The 16,260-nt window shown below is 39.2% G+C and overlaps 1 protein-coding gene across 5 annotated transcripts in view; it reads left to right on the top strand.

Annotated features, from left to right (window-relative positions):
- The window catches only part of Nt5b (5' nucleotidase B), a 589,792-nt gene that overhangs the window by 172,914 nt on the left and 400,618 nt on the right, over positions 1-16,260 (top strand). For all 5 annotated transcript variants that reach the window (XR_016546972.1, XM_090374117.1, XM_090374115.1 and 2 more), the window contains exon 4: positions 986-1,103. Coding sequence is in view for 4 of the 5 variants with exons in the window: in XM_090374117.1 (XP_090230243.1) it covers positions 986-1,103 (118 nt within the window). In the remaining variant the exon portion in view is untranslated. The remainder of the gene's footprint in view (positions 1-985; positions 1,104-16,260) is intronic.

The raw sequence follows: 16,260 nt of genomic DNA, 5'->3' as shown, positions 1-16,260 counted from the left end.
TGGAGTTATAATCCTTTATCAACTTTAGTGAAAAGTAATATGGCATACCATCATTATATTGAAAAAGACCATAAAACATGTGACACATGTGCTATCAACAGACCAATGCATATTATGAAAAGTGACTAAGATAGATAGAAATGGGAAAATGGAAATGGATAGAAATAGATAAAGTGGGAGGGGGGAAGGAGAGGAAAAAACATCAGTTATCAGTCTCAATGGGATAGGACAACATACATTAGGCACTTTATAATTTCGCAATTGCTCATTAGTTGTAAAATAACTGTCTCCATAATAGGGTGCATTTGAGTTCTTCGATATTTAATTAATGTTGAGATTTATATGTTGTCTCTCTAATCAGGAGTGATGACAAGAATAATGTGTGCTATTTAAAATTTATTTCAGCATTGGAATGTGGGTTAGAATTAATATGTGGCTCACATCAATAATGTGCCATACTACTTTTCTCTCTGGCGCCTCTATAGCCAGGTGAGCAGGAGCAGCAGTGCGTAGCACACGCTTCTTGATTAGACCGGAGTTCGAGCCCATGACCACCAAATACGGAGGATGCGGAAAGATCAGGGAATGACCACCGCATATCCCTGGAGCAATATGGCCTTAGTTGCTAATGCTCCTAAAAACCAAATAACAAACTACTTTTCTCTAAAGTTGATAAAACAGCATATCACTTCAAAAGCTTCTTTTGTGTATATTTGTTTTTATTGCTTTAGTACTTTTATTGCTCTTATTTTAATCTGTGCATTCCTATTACTTTTATTATTTATCTGTATGTTCTTATTGCTGTTATTTCTCTTTATATTATAGCTTTTATTTTATAAAAATATACGTTACACTGTACTTTATTTTTTAATGTATTTTAATAGTTTTATTTAAGTTTTGTTGGCGGTCTCAAGATTTATTTCAGTATGATTATATTCACAATGCTTTTTTACTAATAGTTTTGTTTTGCTGTTAATTTTTGTAGAATACAAAAGCCCAGAATATGAAGCTATGCAGTTTGGTTTAATTGTGGGACGCCTTGTGTCAATAGGATATCCTGTGGAATTGAAAGATTTTGAATATGATCCAGCATTTCCCATCAGGTAAATAAAATGCAGTGAAACATAATTAAAAAAAAAAAAAAAAAAGTTTCATTCCATTTTATTCTTCCTATTCCATTAAACTCTTATTAGTATGTCTTCATATTGATATGGGCTTATGACATATTTTATTGTTAGAAGAAATGAATATTAATATAAAGTACAGTGAAATGTTACTATAAATAGTGTTCCATATAATAAATCCTGTAAATGACCTTTTAATACAATAAACGAAGTATTACTAGATGTAGAAAGAAAACAACTTGCTGCATGTGGTAACAGTGTACTAAAGTTTTTGGGAATAAACTAACTTCAATACAAGCAAAGAACAAATAAAACTGTGTACCAAGTCTTTACAGCACATGGTTGACAATAAACAAAGCATTGCTGCAAATAGCACAAGTAGTTCAATTTGCCACTATTGAGCATTTGTTAATTATACATGCCTTTATTTTTATAGCACTTCTTTACTGATATTTAAGAATGACTCCATAAATTGGTTGGGGTAGTGGCATATCACTAGGGTGTAGTTTGATGCCTATACATGTTAGAATTAGTAGTGGCATATGGTGCATGTGGTATCCTGTGTGTGATTATAGGACCTTTGCTAGTAGGAAAAAAATACATTGTGATCCCTTTTTACACCTTGATGGTTAGACCGCACTTGGAATATTATATTCAGGTCTGGGCACTCCTCCTAAACAAAGATACCTTCTGAAGTGGGTTCAAAGAAGGTTAATTCTGTCATAGTGTCACTACTGACACTATGCTGCTGCAACAGGATTTGGAAAGGTTGAGCAGATGGGCTTCGAGGTGGCAAATGAAGTTTAACATTGACAAATGTAAAGTACTACATATGGGAAACAGCAACCCCAGAGCAACGTATCAACTCTGTGGTACTACACTGACAGTGGTAGAGAATGAAAGGGACCTGGGGGTGGTGGTGCAGGCAGATATGAAGTTCTCTGAGCAGTGCAGACGAGCTGCAAGAGTAGCTCATGGTGTATTGTCAATGATATATAGGAATTTTTCTAGCAGGGATAAGGAGGTGATTATTCCCTTGTATAAGGCAATGGTCAGGCCACACCTAGAGTACTGTATACAGGCCTGGAGGCCTCATTTCAGGAAGGATGTAGAGCTGCTGGAACGAGTACAGAGAAGGGCAACTAGATTGGTGAATGGGACAAAGGGGTTCTCTTACGAAGAAAGGCTTAAGTTTTGCAAATTACAGTGTCTGGAAACTAGGCACCAGCGGGGTGATCTGATAGAGGTGTACAAAGCCTTGAATGGTTTGAGCATGCTCAATGCTGATGGGATTCTTCCTCTAGCTCAGAAAAATCACCTGAGAGGGCATAAATTCAAATTGAGGAAAGACAGATGTAGGATAGATGTGCGGAAATTTGCCTTTAGCCAGCGGGTGGTTGGTGGGTGGAACAGACTTCCATCCCTTGTCGTGGAAGTTGATAGCCTAAATAAGTTTAAGGCTCAGCTGGACAGGTATTTCGAACGAACAGAGGGGTGAAGTGGAAGTGGTTATTTTTATTTATTTATGTTACTTTTTTTTTTTTTTTTTTTTGGCTGATGCTGCATAAGCTTGCTTTCTTGCATCAAATGCCTCTACTAATGCTAATGCTAATGCTAATTCAATTGTTGTTGACTGCAAATTGCACATAGGAAGACCACAAAATTTGACAGCTAGACATCTAAGGGGACATCTAATTGAGGTGCATAAAACTTTGAAGACGTTGAGTAAAATGAATAAGGAAGGTCTACAAGAACCAAATATAAAATTTTGTGGAATAATAGAAGACTGGATCTCATGAAGTTGACCTGTTGGGCAGCAGATTGTTGAACCTTGGATTGAGTTGACTCCTAGCATGGCAGATGCAGTGTGTCTGGCAGAATTAGGATGATTACCTTGTGGAAATGCGGAATAAATAAATGGGGAATAATTAACGATTTGGCTGCATTCTTGACTTTCTCCAATTAAAAATGATATTAGTTACTTTTTTTTTTGTTGACACCACTTAGATGATTGTAGTTGTTGCTAAAGAGTCCAAGAGCCCAAATGGTTGACAGTAAAACCTAATGCAGGGTATCATTATTTTGTAAAACTGTTCAATTTATTTTTATTATTTTTAATTTGACTTTTTTTTTTTTTTTTTTTTTTTTTGATTGATACAGAAAAAGACTTCTTTGGATTATTTGACCTTATACTAACAGGTGCATATACATGTTAGAATATGTCAGGCCTGTAATAATTATACTTTTGCAAACTTATCACTGATTTATTTTTGTTAGGTATTGGTGGGAATGCCCCTATACCCAGCACAGACAGCATTGAATCATTAGTTGCCCTTGTGCTCTTAGAACTATCGAACAGCAAGGTTTTTTAGGTTTTATTTATTTTTTTATTATTATCACACTTATCTTTGACTGGCCGTAAAAGAAAATTAGTTTTAGTGATTTTTGGTAATTTTTTGCCACAGACAAAAACCTCAAAAAGGTCATAATAAATAATAAAATAAAGTGTAATATTTTAAATTTAAATTTCTGTACTAAATTATTAATGTTTTGGCTTTGAAAGGATTTAATAAATCCATTGTTTTGAATGCAGTAGCAATGTAACTTTGCTTTTATTACGCTAGCCAACAAAATATATTTAATATTTTTTGTCATAACTCATTTAACAAAGTTAAATAACTCATTTAACTTTGGAGAAAATATCATAAATCATAGTGAAATAGTTATTTCAATAATATATAATCAGCACACCTGTAATTTTCCTTAAAAATGTTTGCTACACAGGGATTTTCTCTTGTATTCTTGCTTACTCTCCTAACAGGGAACCAGCAGTAATCCCACATTATTACAGGATCATAGCCACCTTGGTACAGCTTTTCCATTGTGGAAATATTGTGATGAAACTGCTCCACTTGTTCATCAATCACATCTCCCACATTTTCAGGGGAAAAATTCGAGATAGGAATGGAGAAAATAAATTTTAGCATTGGCATTATCAAGGGCACATGATGCCAGAAAGCAAGCTTATATAACATCAGCCAAAAAAAAAAAAAAAAAAAAAAACACACATATCCCCTTCTCATTTCACCCATCCACTTGCTCCAAATATTAGTCTAGTTTTGCCTTGAATCTGTTTAAGCTATCAAATTCTACAATGGCAGATGTAAGTTTCTTCCAGCAATCAACCACCCGCTGGCTAAAGGCAAACTTCTGCACATCTATCCTACAACTGTCTTTCCTCAATTTGAATTTATGCCCTCTCACGCGATTATTCTGAGCAAGAGGAAGAATCCCATCAGCATTGAGCATGCTCAAAACATTCAAGGCTTTATACACCTTAATCAGATCACCTTGCAGGTGCCTAGTCTCCAGACATTGCAAGTTGCAAAACTTAGGACTTTCTTCATATGAGCAACCCTTTGTTCCATTCACTAATCTTGTTTCCCTTCTCTGTACTCGTTCCAACACCACTATATCCTTCTTAAAATAAGGCCTCCAGACCTGTATACAGTACTCAAGGTGTGGACTGACCATTGCCTAATACAAGGGGATAATCACCTTATCACTGCTAGAAAAATTCCTGTATATCATTGACAAGACACCATGACCTGCTCTTGCAGACTGTCTGCACTGCTCAGAAAACTTCATATCTACCTGCACAATTACTCCCAGGTCCTTTTCATTCTATACCACTGTCAGTGTGGTACCACAGAGTTGAGAAGATACTCTGGGGTTACTGCTTTCCATATGCAGTACTTTACATTTGTCAATGTTAAACTCCAGTTGCCATCCCTCAGCCCATCTGCTCAACTTTCCTAGATCCTGTTGCAGCAGCAGCGTACTGTCGTTAGTATTATTAACAACCCTGCTGACCTTCGTATCATCTGTAAACTTGGACATTAAGCCTGATATACAATCATCAATATCATTAATGAATACAGAAAACAACAATGGACCCGACACTGAACCCTGGGGGAGTCCACTAATAACATTAGTCCACGAAGAGCACTGTCCATTGATTACCACTCTCTGTCTTCTCCCACTCAACCACCCCTTTATCCATAGCAGCAATTTGCCTCCAGTGCCACACTTCTCCAATAAGTTCAGCAGTCTTCCATTTGCAACAGTATCAAAAGTCTTTCTGAGATCCAAATATATGATATCAAAATTATTCATTGCATCCAGTTCCTTTGTGACTATATCATAGTATCCAATCAAATTGGTCAGACAAGACTTGGGTACCCCTCCATGGGTACCTCTCTTGAGTCCAAGGAAGCTCTCATAATTATGGCTAAGTGTTTGCTTACTTCTTTTACTGCCTCCTTTAATATAACTGTTAATATAACTGGATAGATTCCATCCACACCAGGTGCCTTTTTTATGTTTATTTTCAATAATTTCTCCTCCACATTTCTATCAGTTATTACAAGATTATCTAGCTTACTGCCAGAGTTTAATACACCTCTGGCATTCCCCTCCACGAATAACTCCTCATGTTTGATGTAGATGCAAAATATTCATTTAGTTTGTTAGCTACCTGAGCGGGACCATCAACAGTTGAACCATCGATATCATGTGGACCAATCTGATTCATCCCTTTCCTTCTAGAGTTTACATAAGTAAAGAACTCTTTGCATCCTTTGCGAAAGATTTCTCGTAATCTGCCTTTGTGACTTGGTTACAGACCAGCTTATATCTATCATAGGCTTCTGTGTCACCTGTTAATTTATATGTATGCCATGCATTTTTCTTCTCTGCCACATGTCTAATTAGGTCATCTGCTGCTGACGAGGCTAGTGGGAGCCAGACGTGTTCAAAGCCGATAAATGGATTCTCTTATTTATTGATTTGAAATTATTATTTTTCTAAAACTTTTGATTCAAATTTAGTAGTATAGCGTTATTTTGTGAATTTCTGATTAATATGGTGTATTTATTCTTTACTCGGCCTTGTAATTGCATAAAAGTATTGGTAAGGGTATCAAATCCACGTGTTACAAGTTGCAGCTCCACTGAACGTGAAGTTTTTAGCCATATTTTAGCCATATTTATTGACTGATAGTTACATGAAATTATTTTCTATAAGTAGTTTATAGACCTAGTCAGGATCGTTAGTTTATTCTGAATCGAGACAGTGAGATTTGGAAGTTAATTAATACTTAAGTGTCCATAGATTTACCGTTCGTAGCTGCCATCATTGTTATACAATACAACGTTATATCCCGAACTAGATAGCGTTAGTATAGTATATAATATAATATTGTCAATTAAGCAGTAAAATCTATTAATTTTGTTAAACTTCGTTGTCAATTAAATTGTACTTTTAACTAAATACATATAACGACTTAGATTACAAACGTAACATAATTAATTAATACATAACTTCATACGGAAGTTATATAAACGGAACTCGTAGAAAATACTTGTTACTGAAAAATATATATAGCGTTATAACTGTGTTGGGATACAAGTTTAGGGTTATAATTTTGTACTGAAATTGAAATTTTATTGAAATTAAGTCGAAATCATGACTCAGACCAGAGCAGCAAAGCAAAAGGCTCAAGCTAATAGGAGTGCTGTGGCTTAGAGAACTGAGGGGGGGCAGTTGCCCTCCGAAACACAGCCTTTTAAAATGCACTGCTTGCATGATGTTTGTGGAGGAATCAGGTACGGGACATAATATTGCCATGGGGGATGTCTTTGTGTGTGCACGATGCAAGGAGTGTAACGAAATCAGGCAACAACTCAGTGTTGTTATGGGCCTATATGAGAGCTTGAAGGACAGGGTGGATGCCATCGAGGGATCTAAATTGAGGGGCCCATCAAGTTCTCAGGTGCCACATCAATGCCAGAGCTTGCATTCCGTCATCACACAACACAGCGGCAACCCCCAAGGCAGAATGTGCTGGTCCCACAGGAACTAGTAGTTGTTGGTGACTCTATTGTCAGGGAAATGGGGACCATGCTTTGTAAAAAGGATAGGTGGAACAGGACCAGGATATGTCTGCCACGGGCAAAGGTTGATGACGTTGTGTGGATATCATCTTTTAAGGGCACAAAAGGTGATATAATTGTACATGTTGGCACTAATGATATTAAGAGTAGGAGACCGGCAGAATTACTTAACAAGTACAGGTCACTGTTGAAAAAAAGCCGTGAATTAGGGTTGAATTTGAAAGTGTCTGCAATTCTGCCCAGATACGATAGGAGGGAGCATATGATAAGAGCCTTGTCGATCAATTCGGCCCTGGAAAGATTGTGCAAGGCTCAAGGGGTTGAATTTTTTTTCTGCCTGGTCTGTACTTGTACAGGAGAGACTGCTTCTACAGGGATGGGATACACTTAAATAGAAAGGGTGCAAGAATATTTGCTGATGCTATTGAGGCAGTGTTAGGTGAGTCGGAAAACTGCTAGCTTGGGGGGTTACAAGGACTAATACATTAACAGTAGCCACTGGCAGAGGTGAAAGTGATTCTTGCACTGTTTCTATTGGAATGAGCAGAAGCCTGAAAAACAAGATGAAGGATATTTCAGAGACTACTGGGAGTCATTGCGGTACAAGTAAACACATGGGTTGTGTTAGGGTAGCTAAGAATAGAAACAGGTGCATGTATACTTGCGTGTACACCAATGCTAGGAGTTTGGTTAATAAATTTGATGAATTTGAGGTATTGGTCAAAGCATCAAAGGCGGATATTGTTGGGATATCAGAGACGTGGTGTCACACAGATATAAGGAATGCAGAACTGGAATTTGGGGAGTACAATGTCTATAGAAAGGATAGACAGGATAGGAAGGGAAGAGGGGTTATGTTATTAGTTAAGAAACACATAAAATCCAAGGAAGTGAAGCCAGTCGACATCGCTGGACAGTGCAGTGTCGAGTCAGTTTGGTGTGACATAAGCATTGGGAGATCCAAATTGAGAGTAGGAGTGTGCTATAGGCCTAATGACTCTGATGAGTATAATAAGAAACTGTACAGGGAAATAGAGTGGACCAGTAAATCAGAGAGTCTTATAATGGGGGATTTTAATTTCCCATATATTGACTGGAATTTGTGGGTTGGTCACTCGCACACTAGCAAGGCTTTTGTGGATTTATTGGATGATTGTTTTCTATATCAGCATGTTCGGGAGGCAAATAGAGGGAATAATAATATTGATTTGATTATCAGTAGTGATTCTTCATGCATTAAGAATCTGCAGATAAAGGAACCACTAGGTGGCAGTGACCACAGTTTGCTAAAGAGGGATTTACTCAAAGTGGTAACTATCATCAGTGGTTAAGGGAAGGGTTATTGCTTTCGTAAAGGCGACTACGATGGTTTGAGACAGTATTTAAATTCTATACAGTGGGACCAACCGATGATGTCAGCAACAGCAAATTCAAAATGGGAAGCATTCAAAGAACTTATCTTGGAAGCTACTAGGCTTTACATACCAACTAAGAAAGATTGATCAAAGTTTTGGCCTAAATAAATGTCAGATGAACTAATGAGACATATAGCAGAGAAGAAAAATGCATGGGATACATATAAGTTAACACGTGACACAGAAGCCTATGATAGATACAAGTTGATCTGTAACCAAGTTAAAAAAGAGGTTAGGCAGGCGAAGGCAGATTACGAGAAATCTTTGGCAAGGGATACAAAGAAAAACAGTAAAGAGTTCTTTACTTATGTAAACTCTAGAAGGAAGGGGATGAAACAGATTGGTCCACTTGATATCGATGGTTCAACTGTTGATGATCCTGCTTTGGTAGCTAACAAACTAAATGAATATTTTGCATCGACATTCACACATGAGGAGTTATTCAGGGAGGGGAATGCCAGAGGTGTATTCAACTCTTGAAGTAAGTTAGATAATCTTGTAATAACTGAGAGTAAAGTGGAGGAGAAATTTTTGAAGATAAACCAAGAAAGGCATCTGGGGTGGATCTAGTAGTAGTAGTAGTAGTGGCACCTGATGCAAGAAAGCAAGTGTAGGAGCTTATGCAGCATCGGCCAAAAAAAAAACATCACACCATACCCTCCAATTGCTTGTCCAGTTCCTCCTTAAATTTATTTAACCTATCAACTTCCACAACGACAGATGGAAGTTTGTTCCAGCAATTAACCACCCACTGGCTAAAGGCAAATTTCCGCACATCTATTCTACATCTATCCTTTCTTAATTTGAACTTATGTCCCCGTAGGTTCGTATTCTGAACAAGTGGGAGGATCCTATCAGAATTCAGCGTGCTCAACCCATTCAAGGCCTTATAGACCTCAATCAGATCACCGCGCAGGTGCCTAGTCTCCAGCCACTGCAATTTGCAGAACTTAAGCCTCTCTTGGTAAGAGGATCCCTTCATTCCCCTCACCAATCGTGTTGCTCTTCTTTGTACACACTCAAGCAAATCTACATCCTTCCTAAAATGAGGCCTCCAGACCTGTACGCAGTACTCAAGGCGTGGCCTGACCATTGCCTTATACAGAGGGACAATCACCTCCTTTTCCCTGCTACCAAAATTCCTATATATCATTGACAAAACCCCATGACCTGCCCTAGCAGCCTGTCTACATTGCTCAGAAAACTTCATATCTGCCTGCACAATTACTCCCAGGTCTTTTTCATTTTCTACCACCTTAAGTGTAGTACCACACAGTTGGTACGTTTCTCTGGGGTTACTTCTACCCATATGCAGTACTTTGCATTTGTCAAGGTTAAACTTCAGTTGCCACTTCTTAGCCCATCTGCCCAAATTATCTAGATCCTGTTGCAGTAGCACACTGCCATTACTGTCATTAACAACCCTGCCAACCTTCGTGTCATCTGCAAACTTCGACATTAAGCCTGATATACCTTCATCAATATCATTGATAAATATACAAAACAACAGTGGACCCAACACCGAACCCTGTGGGACTCCACTAATAACATTAGTCCAAGAAGAGCAGCACCCATTGATTACCACCCTCTTTCTTCTCCCACTTAACCATCCTTTTATCCATTGTAGCAACTTACCCTTAATACCATTCTGCTCCAATTTGTACAGTAGTCTTCCATGCGCAACAGTGTCAAAAGCTTTCCTGAAATCCAAGTATATGATATCAAAATTATTTTTTGCATCCAGTTCCTTTGTGACCACATCATAATAACCAATCAACTTTGTCAGACAAGACTTTCCCTTAACAAACCCATGCTGTGTCTGAATTATTGCTGCAGTCTTGTCTAGATGATCCTGCAATGCATCTTTAACCAGTGACTCCATTATTTTACCCGGAACAGAAGTTAAACTAACTGGTCTGTAATTATTCGTGTCACCCTTCGAACCTCCTTTGTGAATTGGGGATACATTTGCACATCTCCAGTCCGTGGGAACCTCCCCTGAATCCAAGGATGCTCTCATAATTATGGCTAAGGGTTTGCTTAGTTGCTTTGCCGCCTCCTTTAATATAACTGGATAGATCCGATCCGCCCCAGGTGCCTTTCTTATGTTTAACTTCAACAATTTCTCTTCCACTTTGCTCTCAGTTATTACAAAATCATTAAGCACACTGCTAAAATTTGATAACCTTCTTCCATTTTCAAACTGTAATGATTCCTCACGTGTGAATGTAGATGCAAAATACTCATTCAGTTTGTTTGCTATCTGAGCAGGATCATCAACAGTCGAACCATCGATGTCAAGTGGACCAATCATATTCAGCCCCTTCCTTTTAGAGTTTATATAAGTAAAGAAATCCTTGCTGTTTTTCTTAGCATCTTTTGCCAAAGATTTCTCGTAATCCGCCTTTGCCTGCCGAACCTCCTTTGTGAACTGATTACAGACTAGCTTATATCTGCTACAGGCTTCTGCGTCGCCTGATAATTTATATGCATCCCATGCATTTTTCTTCTCTGTCACGAGTCTCATTAGTTCATTTGATAACCATTTAGGCCTAAACCTTGAACAATATTTCTTCATCGGTATGAAAAGTCTAGTAGCTTCCACGATTAATTCCTTGAATGCTTCCCACTTAGAATTTACTGTTTGTAACATCGTCAGTCGATCCCACTGTACAGAATTTAAAAACTGTCTGAGACCACTGTACTCCCCTTTACGGAAGCAAAAACCCTTTCCTTTACCCCTGACGGTAGTTACCTCTTTGAGTAAATCCCACTTCAGCACACTGTGATCACTGCCACCTAGTGGTTCCTTTATCTGCAAATTCTTAATACACGAATGATCACTGCTGATAACCAGATCAAGAGTATTACTTTCTCTGGTTGCCTCTCGAACATGCTGCTGCAGAAAACAATCATCCAATAAATCCACAAAAGTCTGACTAGTGTGTGAGTGACCAACCCACAAGTTCCAGTCAATATCTGGGAAGTTAAAATCCCCCATTATAAGACATTCTGATTTACTGGCCCACTCTATTTCTCTGTACAATTGTTCACTGTACTCATTCGAGTCATTAGGCCTATAACACACTCCTACTCTTATCTTTGCTTTTGCAGTGCTTATGTCACACCAAACTGACTCAACAGTGCACTGTCCATCTATATCAACTGGATGCACTTCTTTTGATTTTATGTTTTTCTTAATTAACAGCATAACACCTCCTCCCTTTCTGTCCTGTCTCTCCTTTCTGTACACATTGTACTCCCCAAATTCCAGTTCTGCATTCCTTATATCTTTGTGACACCACGTCTCTGCTATCCCAACAATATCCGCCTTTGATGTCTTGACCAGCACTTCAAATTCATCAAATTTATTTACTATACTTCTAGCATTGGTATACATGCAAGCATACATGCTCCTATGCCTATTCCTTGTTACCCTAACACATCCCATATACGCAACTATTCCAGGATGACTGCCATCCGTCCCTGAAACCCCCAACACCCCTCGCTCCAGGTCGCTTCTTATTCTAATAGAAGTTGTGCAAGAATCACCTTCACCTCTGCCTGCGGTTACTGTTAAACTATTAGTCTTTGTATCCCCCCAAGCTAGCAGTTTTCCGACCCACCTAACACTGCCTCGATAGCATCAGCAAATATTCTTGCACCCTTTCTATTTAAGTGTATCCCATCCCTGTAGAAGCAATCTCTCCTGTTAACAAGTACAGTCCAGGCTGAAAAAAATTCTACCCCTTGAGCCTTGCACAATCTTTCCAGGGCCGAATTGATCGACAAGGCTCTCGTCATATACTCCCTCCTATCGTGTCTGGGCAGAATTGCAGACACTTTCAAGTTCAACCCTAATTCTCGGCTTTTTTTCAACAGTGACCTGTACTTGTTGAGTAATTCTGCCGGTCTCCTACTCTTAATATCATTAGTGCCAACGTGTACAACTATATCACCTTTTGTGCCCTTGAAAGATGATATCCGCTCTACAACGTCATCAACCTTTGCCCCTGGCAGACATACCCTGGTCCTGTTCCACCTATCCTTTTTACATAGCATGTTCCCCGTTTCCCTGACAATAGGGTCACCAACAACTAATAGTTCCTGTGGGACCAGCGCATTCTGCCTTGGGGGTTGCCGCTGTGTTGCGTGATGACCAAGTGCAAGCTCTGGCGTTGATGTGGGCAGCTGAGAGCTTGATGGGCCCCTCAATTTATTTCCTTCGAGGGCATCCACCCTGTCCTTCAAACTCTCATATAGGCCCATAACAACGCTGAGTTGTCGCCTGATTTCCTTACACTCCTTACATCGCGCACACACAAAGACATCCCCCATGGCAATATCATGTTCCGTTCCAGAGAGTTCGGCAAACATTTCACAAGTTGCACATTTTTTTAGGCTGTGACGCGTTGGAGAATCGCCCCCCTCAGTTCTCCCCCGAGTCACAACACTCCTGCCACTTTGTGCCCGTTGCTTTGCTGCTCTAGTTCGGGGCATGGTAGTTTAAATTAATAAAATCAATAAATTAAATGTCACTAGTATTTGAATAGAAACTATGAAATAGAAACAGTGAAGCGTATTACTATATAATTATGCGTTAGAGCTACCTCAATTAAAAACTTTGAATTCCCTACAAAAACTTTGAATTCCCTAAATAAAAAAAACAATGGCTACAAAAATCAAACAAAAATAACGGTTTTACCTATCGTAAGTAAAATCCACAAAACTCTTTATCTAAATTAAAATAAAAAATAACCAGCGTAACTATAACTATATGACTACGTATTAAGTACAATATAAAACAACAATCATGTAAATAAAAGGCAAACACTTATCGTTTTTGCGGAGCCTGTAACTGTCAGCTGTAACTTTTAAAAAATCTATCCAGTTATATTAAAGGAGGCAGCAAAGGAAGTAAGCAAACCTTTAGCCATAATTATGAGAGCTTCCTTGGACTTAGGGGAGGTACCCATAGACTGGAGATGTGCAAATGTGACCCCAATTCACAAAGGAGGGACAAAGGCTGACCAAAGTAATTATAGACCTGTGAGTTTAACTTCTGTTCCAGGAAAATTAATGCAGGCACTGGTTAAAGAAGCACTGCAGGATCATCTAGACAAGACTTCAGTTATAGCTCGGACACATTGTTAAGGGAAAGTCTTGCCTGACCAGTTTGATTGGATACTATGATGCAGTCACAAAAGAACTGGATGCCGGGAATAACTGATATTATATACTTGGATCTTAGAAAGGCTTTTGATACTGTTGCACATGGAAGACTGCTGCACAAATTGGAGCAGTGTGGCATTGGAGGAAAATTGCTGCTAGGGATAAAGGGATGGTTGAGGGGGAGAATTGATTACCACTCTCTGAAGACAGAGAGTGGTAATCAATGGACACTGCTCATCGTGGACTAACGTTATTAGTGGAGCCCCTCAGGGTTCAGTGTTGGGTCCATTATTTTCTGTATTTATAAATGATATTGATGATGGTATATCAAGCTTAATGTCCAAGTTTGCAGACGATACAAAGGTTGGCATGGTTGTTAAGGACACTTCTGATGCTATGCTGCTGCAACAGGATCTGGAAAGGTTGAGCAGATGGGCTGAGAGGTGGCAAATGAAGTTTAACATTGACAAATGTAAAGTACTACATATGGGAAACAGAAACCGCAGAGCAATGTATCAACTCTGTGGTACTACATTGACAGTGGTAGAGAATGAAAAGGACCTGGGGGTAATTGTGCAGGCAGATATGAAGTTCTCTGAGCAGTGCAGACAGGCTGCAAGAGTAGCTCATGGTGTCTTATCAATGATACACAGGAATTTTTCTAGCAGGGATAGGGAGGTGATTATTCCCTTGTATAAGGCAATGGTCAGGCCGCACCTTGAGTACTGTATACAGGTCTAGAGGCCTCAATTCAATAAGAATGTAGAGCTGCTGGAACGAGTACAGAGAAGGGCAACAAGGTTAGTGAAAGGAACGAAGGGTTGCTCTTATGCCGACCGGGCTAGCCGGGTGGGTAATGTGCCTGCCCGGCAACCAAAGGTCACTGGTTCGATTGCCGCCTCGGGCTTGGAAAAAAGGTTGCTCTTATGAAGAAAGGCTTAAGTTTTGCAAATTACAGTGTCTGGAGACTAGGCACCGGCTAGGTGATCTGATAGAGGTATACAAAGCCTTGAATGGTTTGAGCATGCTCAATGCTGATGGGATACTGCCTCTTGCTCAGAATAATCACCTGAGAGGGCATAAATTCAAATTGAGGAAAGACCAATGTAGGATAGATGTGTGGAAATTTGCCTTTAGCCAGCGGGTAGTTGGTTGGTGGAACAGACTTCCATCCCTTATTGTGGAAGTTGATAGCCTAAATAAATTTAAGGCTCAGCTGGACAGGTATTTCAAAAGAATGGAGGGGTGAAGTGGAAGTTGTTTTTTTTTTTTTTTGCCTCTACTAATGCTAATATGACATCCATTTAGGCCTAAATCTTGAACAATATTTCTTAGTTGGTATGAAAAGCCTAGTAGCTTCCAAGACTTTTTTCTTTGAATGCTTCCGATTTTGAATTTGCTGTTTGATAACATTTGCATTAGTAGAGGCATATGATGCAAGAAAGCAAGCTTATGCAGCATCAGCCAAAAAAAAAAAAAAAAAAATCCCTTCCACTTCACCCCTCCGTTCATTCGAAATACCTGTCCAGCTTAGCCTTAAATTTATTTAGGCTATCAAATTCCACAACAAGGGATGGAAGTCTGTTCCACCAACCAACTCTTTTTCTTCAACTTCTTTGTACGCACCTGTTCCTCTATTTGAAGGAGATGATTGTCACTTAGCTGTTCTGAAGGTGAATTCAGTGATTCTCAAACGTTAGCCATATCCAAGCTTTTGAAACCAAGGTCATTACCAATGGTAGTTATGTCTTCAATAACTTTTTGAACTACATCCTTGAAGCCAATAAAATCGTTTGCGCAATTGGGTAAAAGATGCTTCCAAACTGCTTTCATATTGTTGGAAGCATCTTTTACCCAATTGCACAAACGATTGCATTATATCCTGTTCGTTCCAGTGCCTGTGCAAATGTTGGCATTAGTAGAGGCATATGATGCAAGAAAGCACGCTTATGCAGCATCAGCCAAAAAAAAACACCTTCTACTTCACCCCTCCGTTGGTTCGAAATGCCTGTCCAGCTGAGCCTTAAATTTATTTAGGCTATCAACTTCGACAACAAGGGATGGAAGTCTGTTCCACCAACCAACTACCCGCTGGCTAAAGGCAAATTTCCGCACATCTATCTTACACCTGTCTTTCCTCAATTTGAATTTATGCCCTCTCAGGTGATTATTCTGAGCAAGAGGAAGAATCACATCAGCATTGAGCATGCTCAAACCATTCAAGGCTTTATACACCTCTATCAGATCACCTCACCGGTGCCTAGTCTCCAGACACTGTAATTTGCAAAACTTAAGCCTTTTTTCGTAAGAGCAACCCTTTGTTCCATTCACTAATCTTGTTGCCCTTCTCTGTACTTGTTCCAGCAACTCTACATCCTTCTTGAAATGAGGCCTCCAGGCCTGTATACAGTACTCAAGGTGTGGCCTAGCCATTACCATACACAGGAATTTTTCACATCTATCAGATCACCTGAGAGGTGATCTGATAGATGGGAAAAATGTTTCTAGCAGGGATAAGGAGGTGATTATTCCCTTATACAAGGGAATAATTACCTCCTTATCCCTGCTAGAAAAATTCCTGTATATCATTGACAA

The sequence above is a fragment of the Mastigoproctus giganteus genome, chromosome 5, assembly GCF_048544385.1.
Source record: "Mastigoproctus giganteus isolate SK-2022 chromosome 5, ASM4854438v1, whole genome shotgun sequence".
Classification (NCBI taxonomy): Eukaryota; Metazoa; Arthropoda; class Arachnida; order Uropygi; family Thelyphonidae; genus Mastigoproctus; species Mastigoproctus giganteus.
This window is presented reverse-complemented; position numbering and strand designations above follow the sequence as displayed.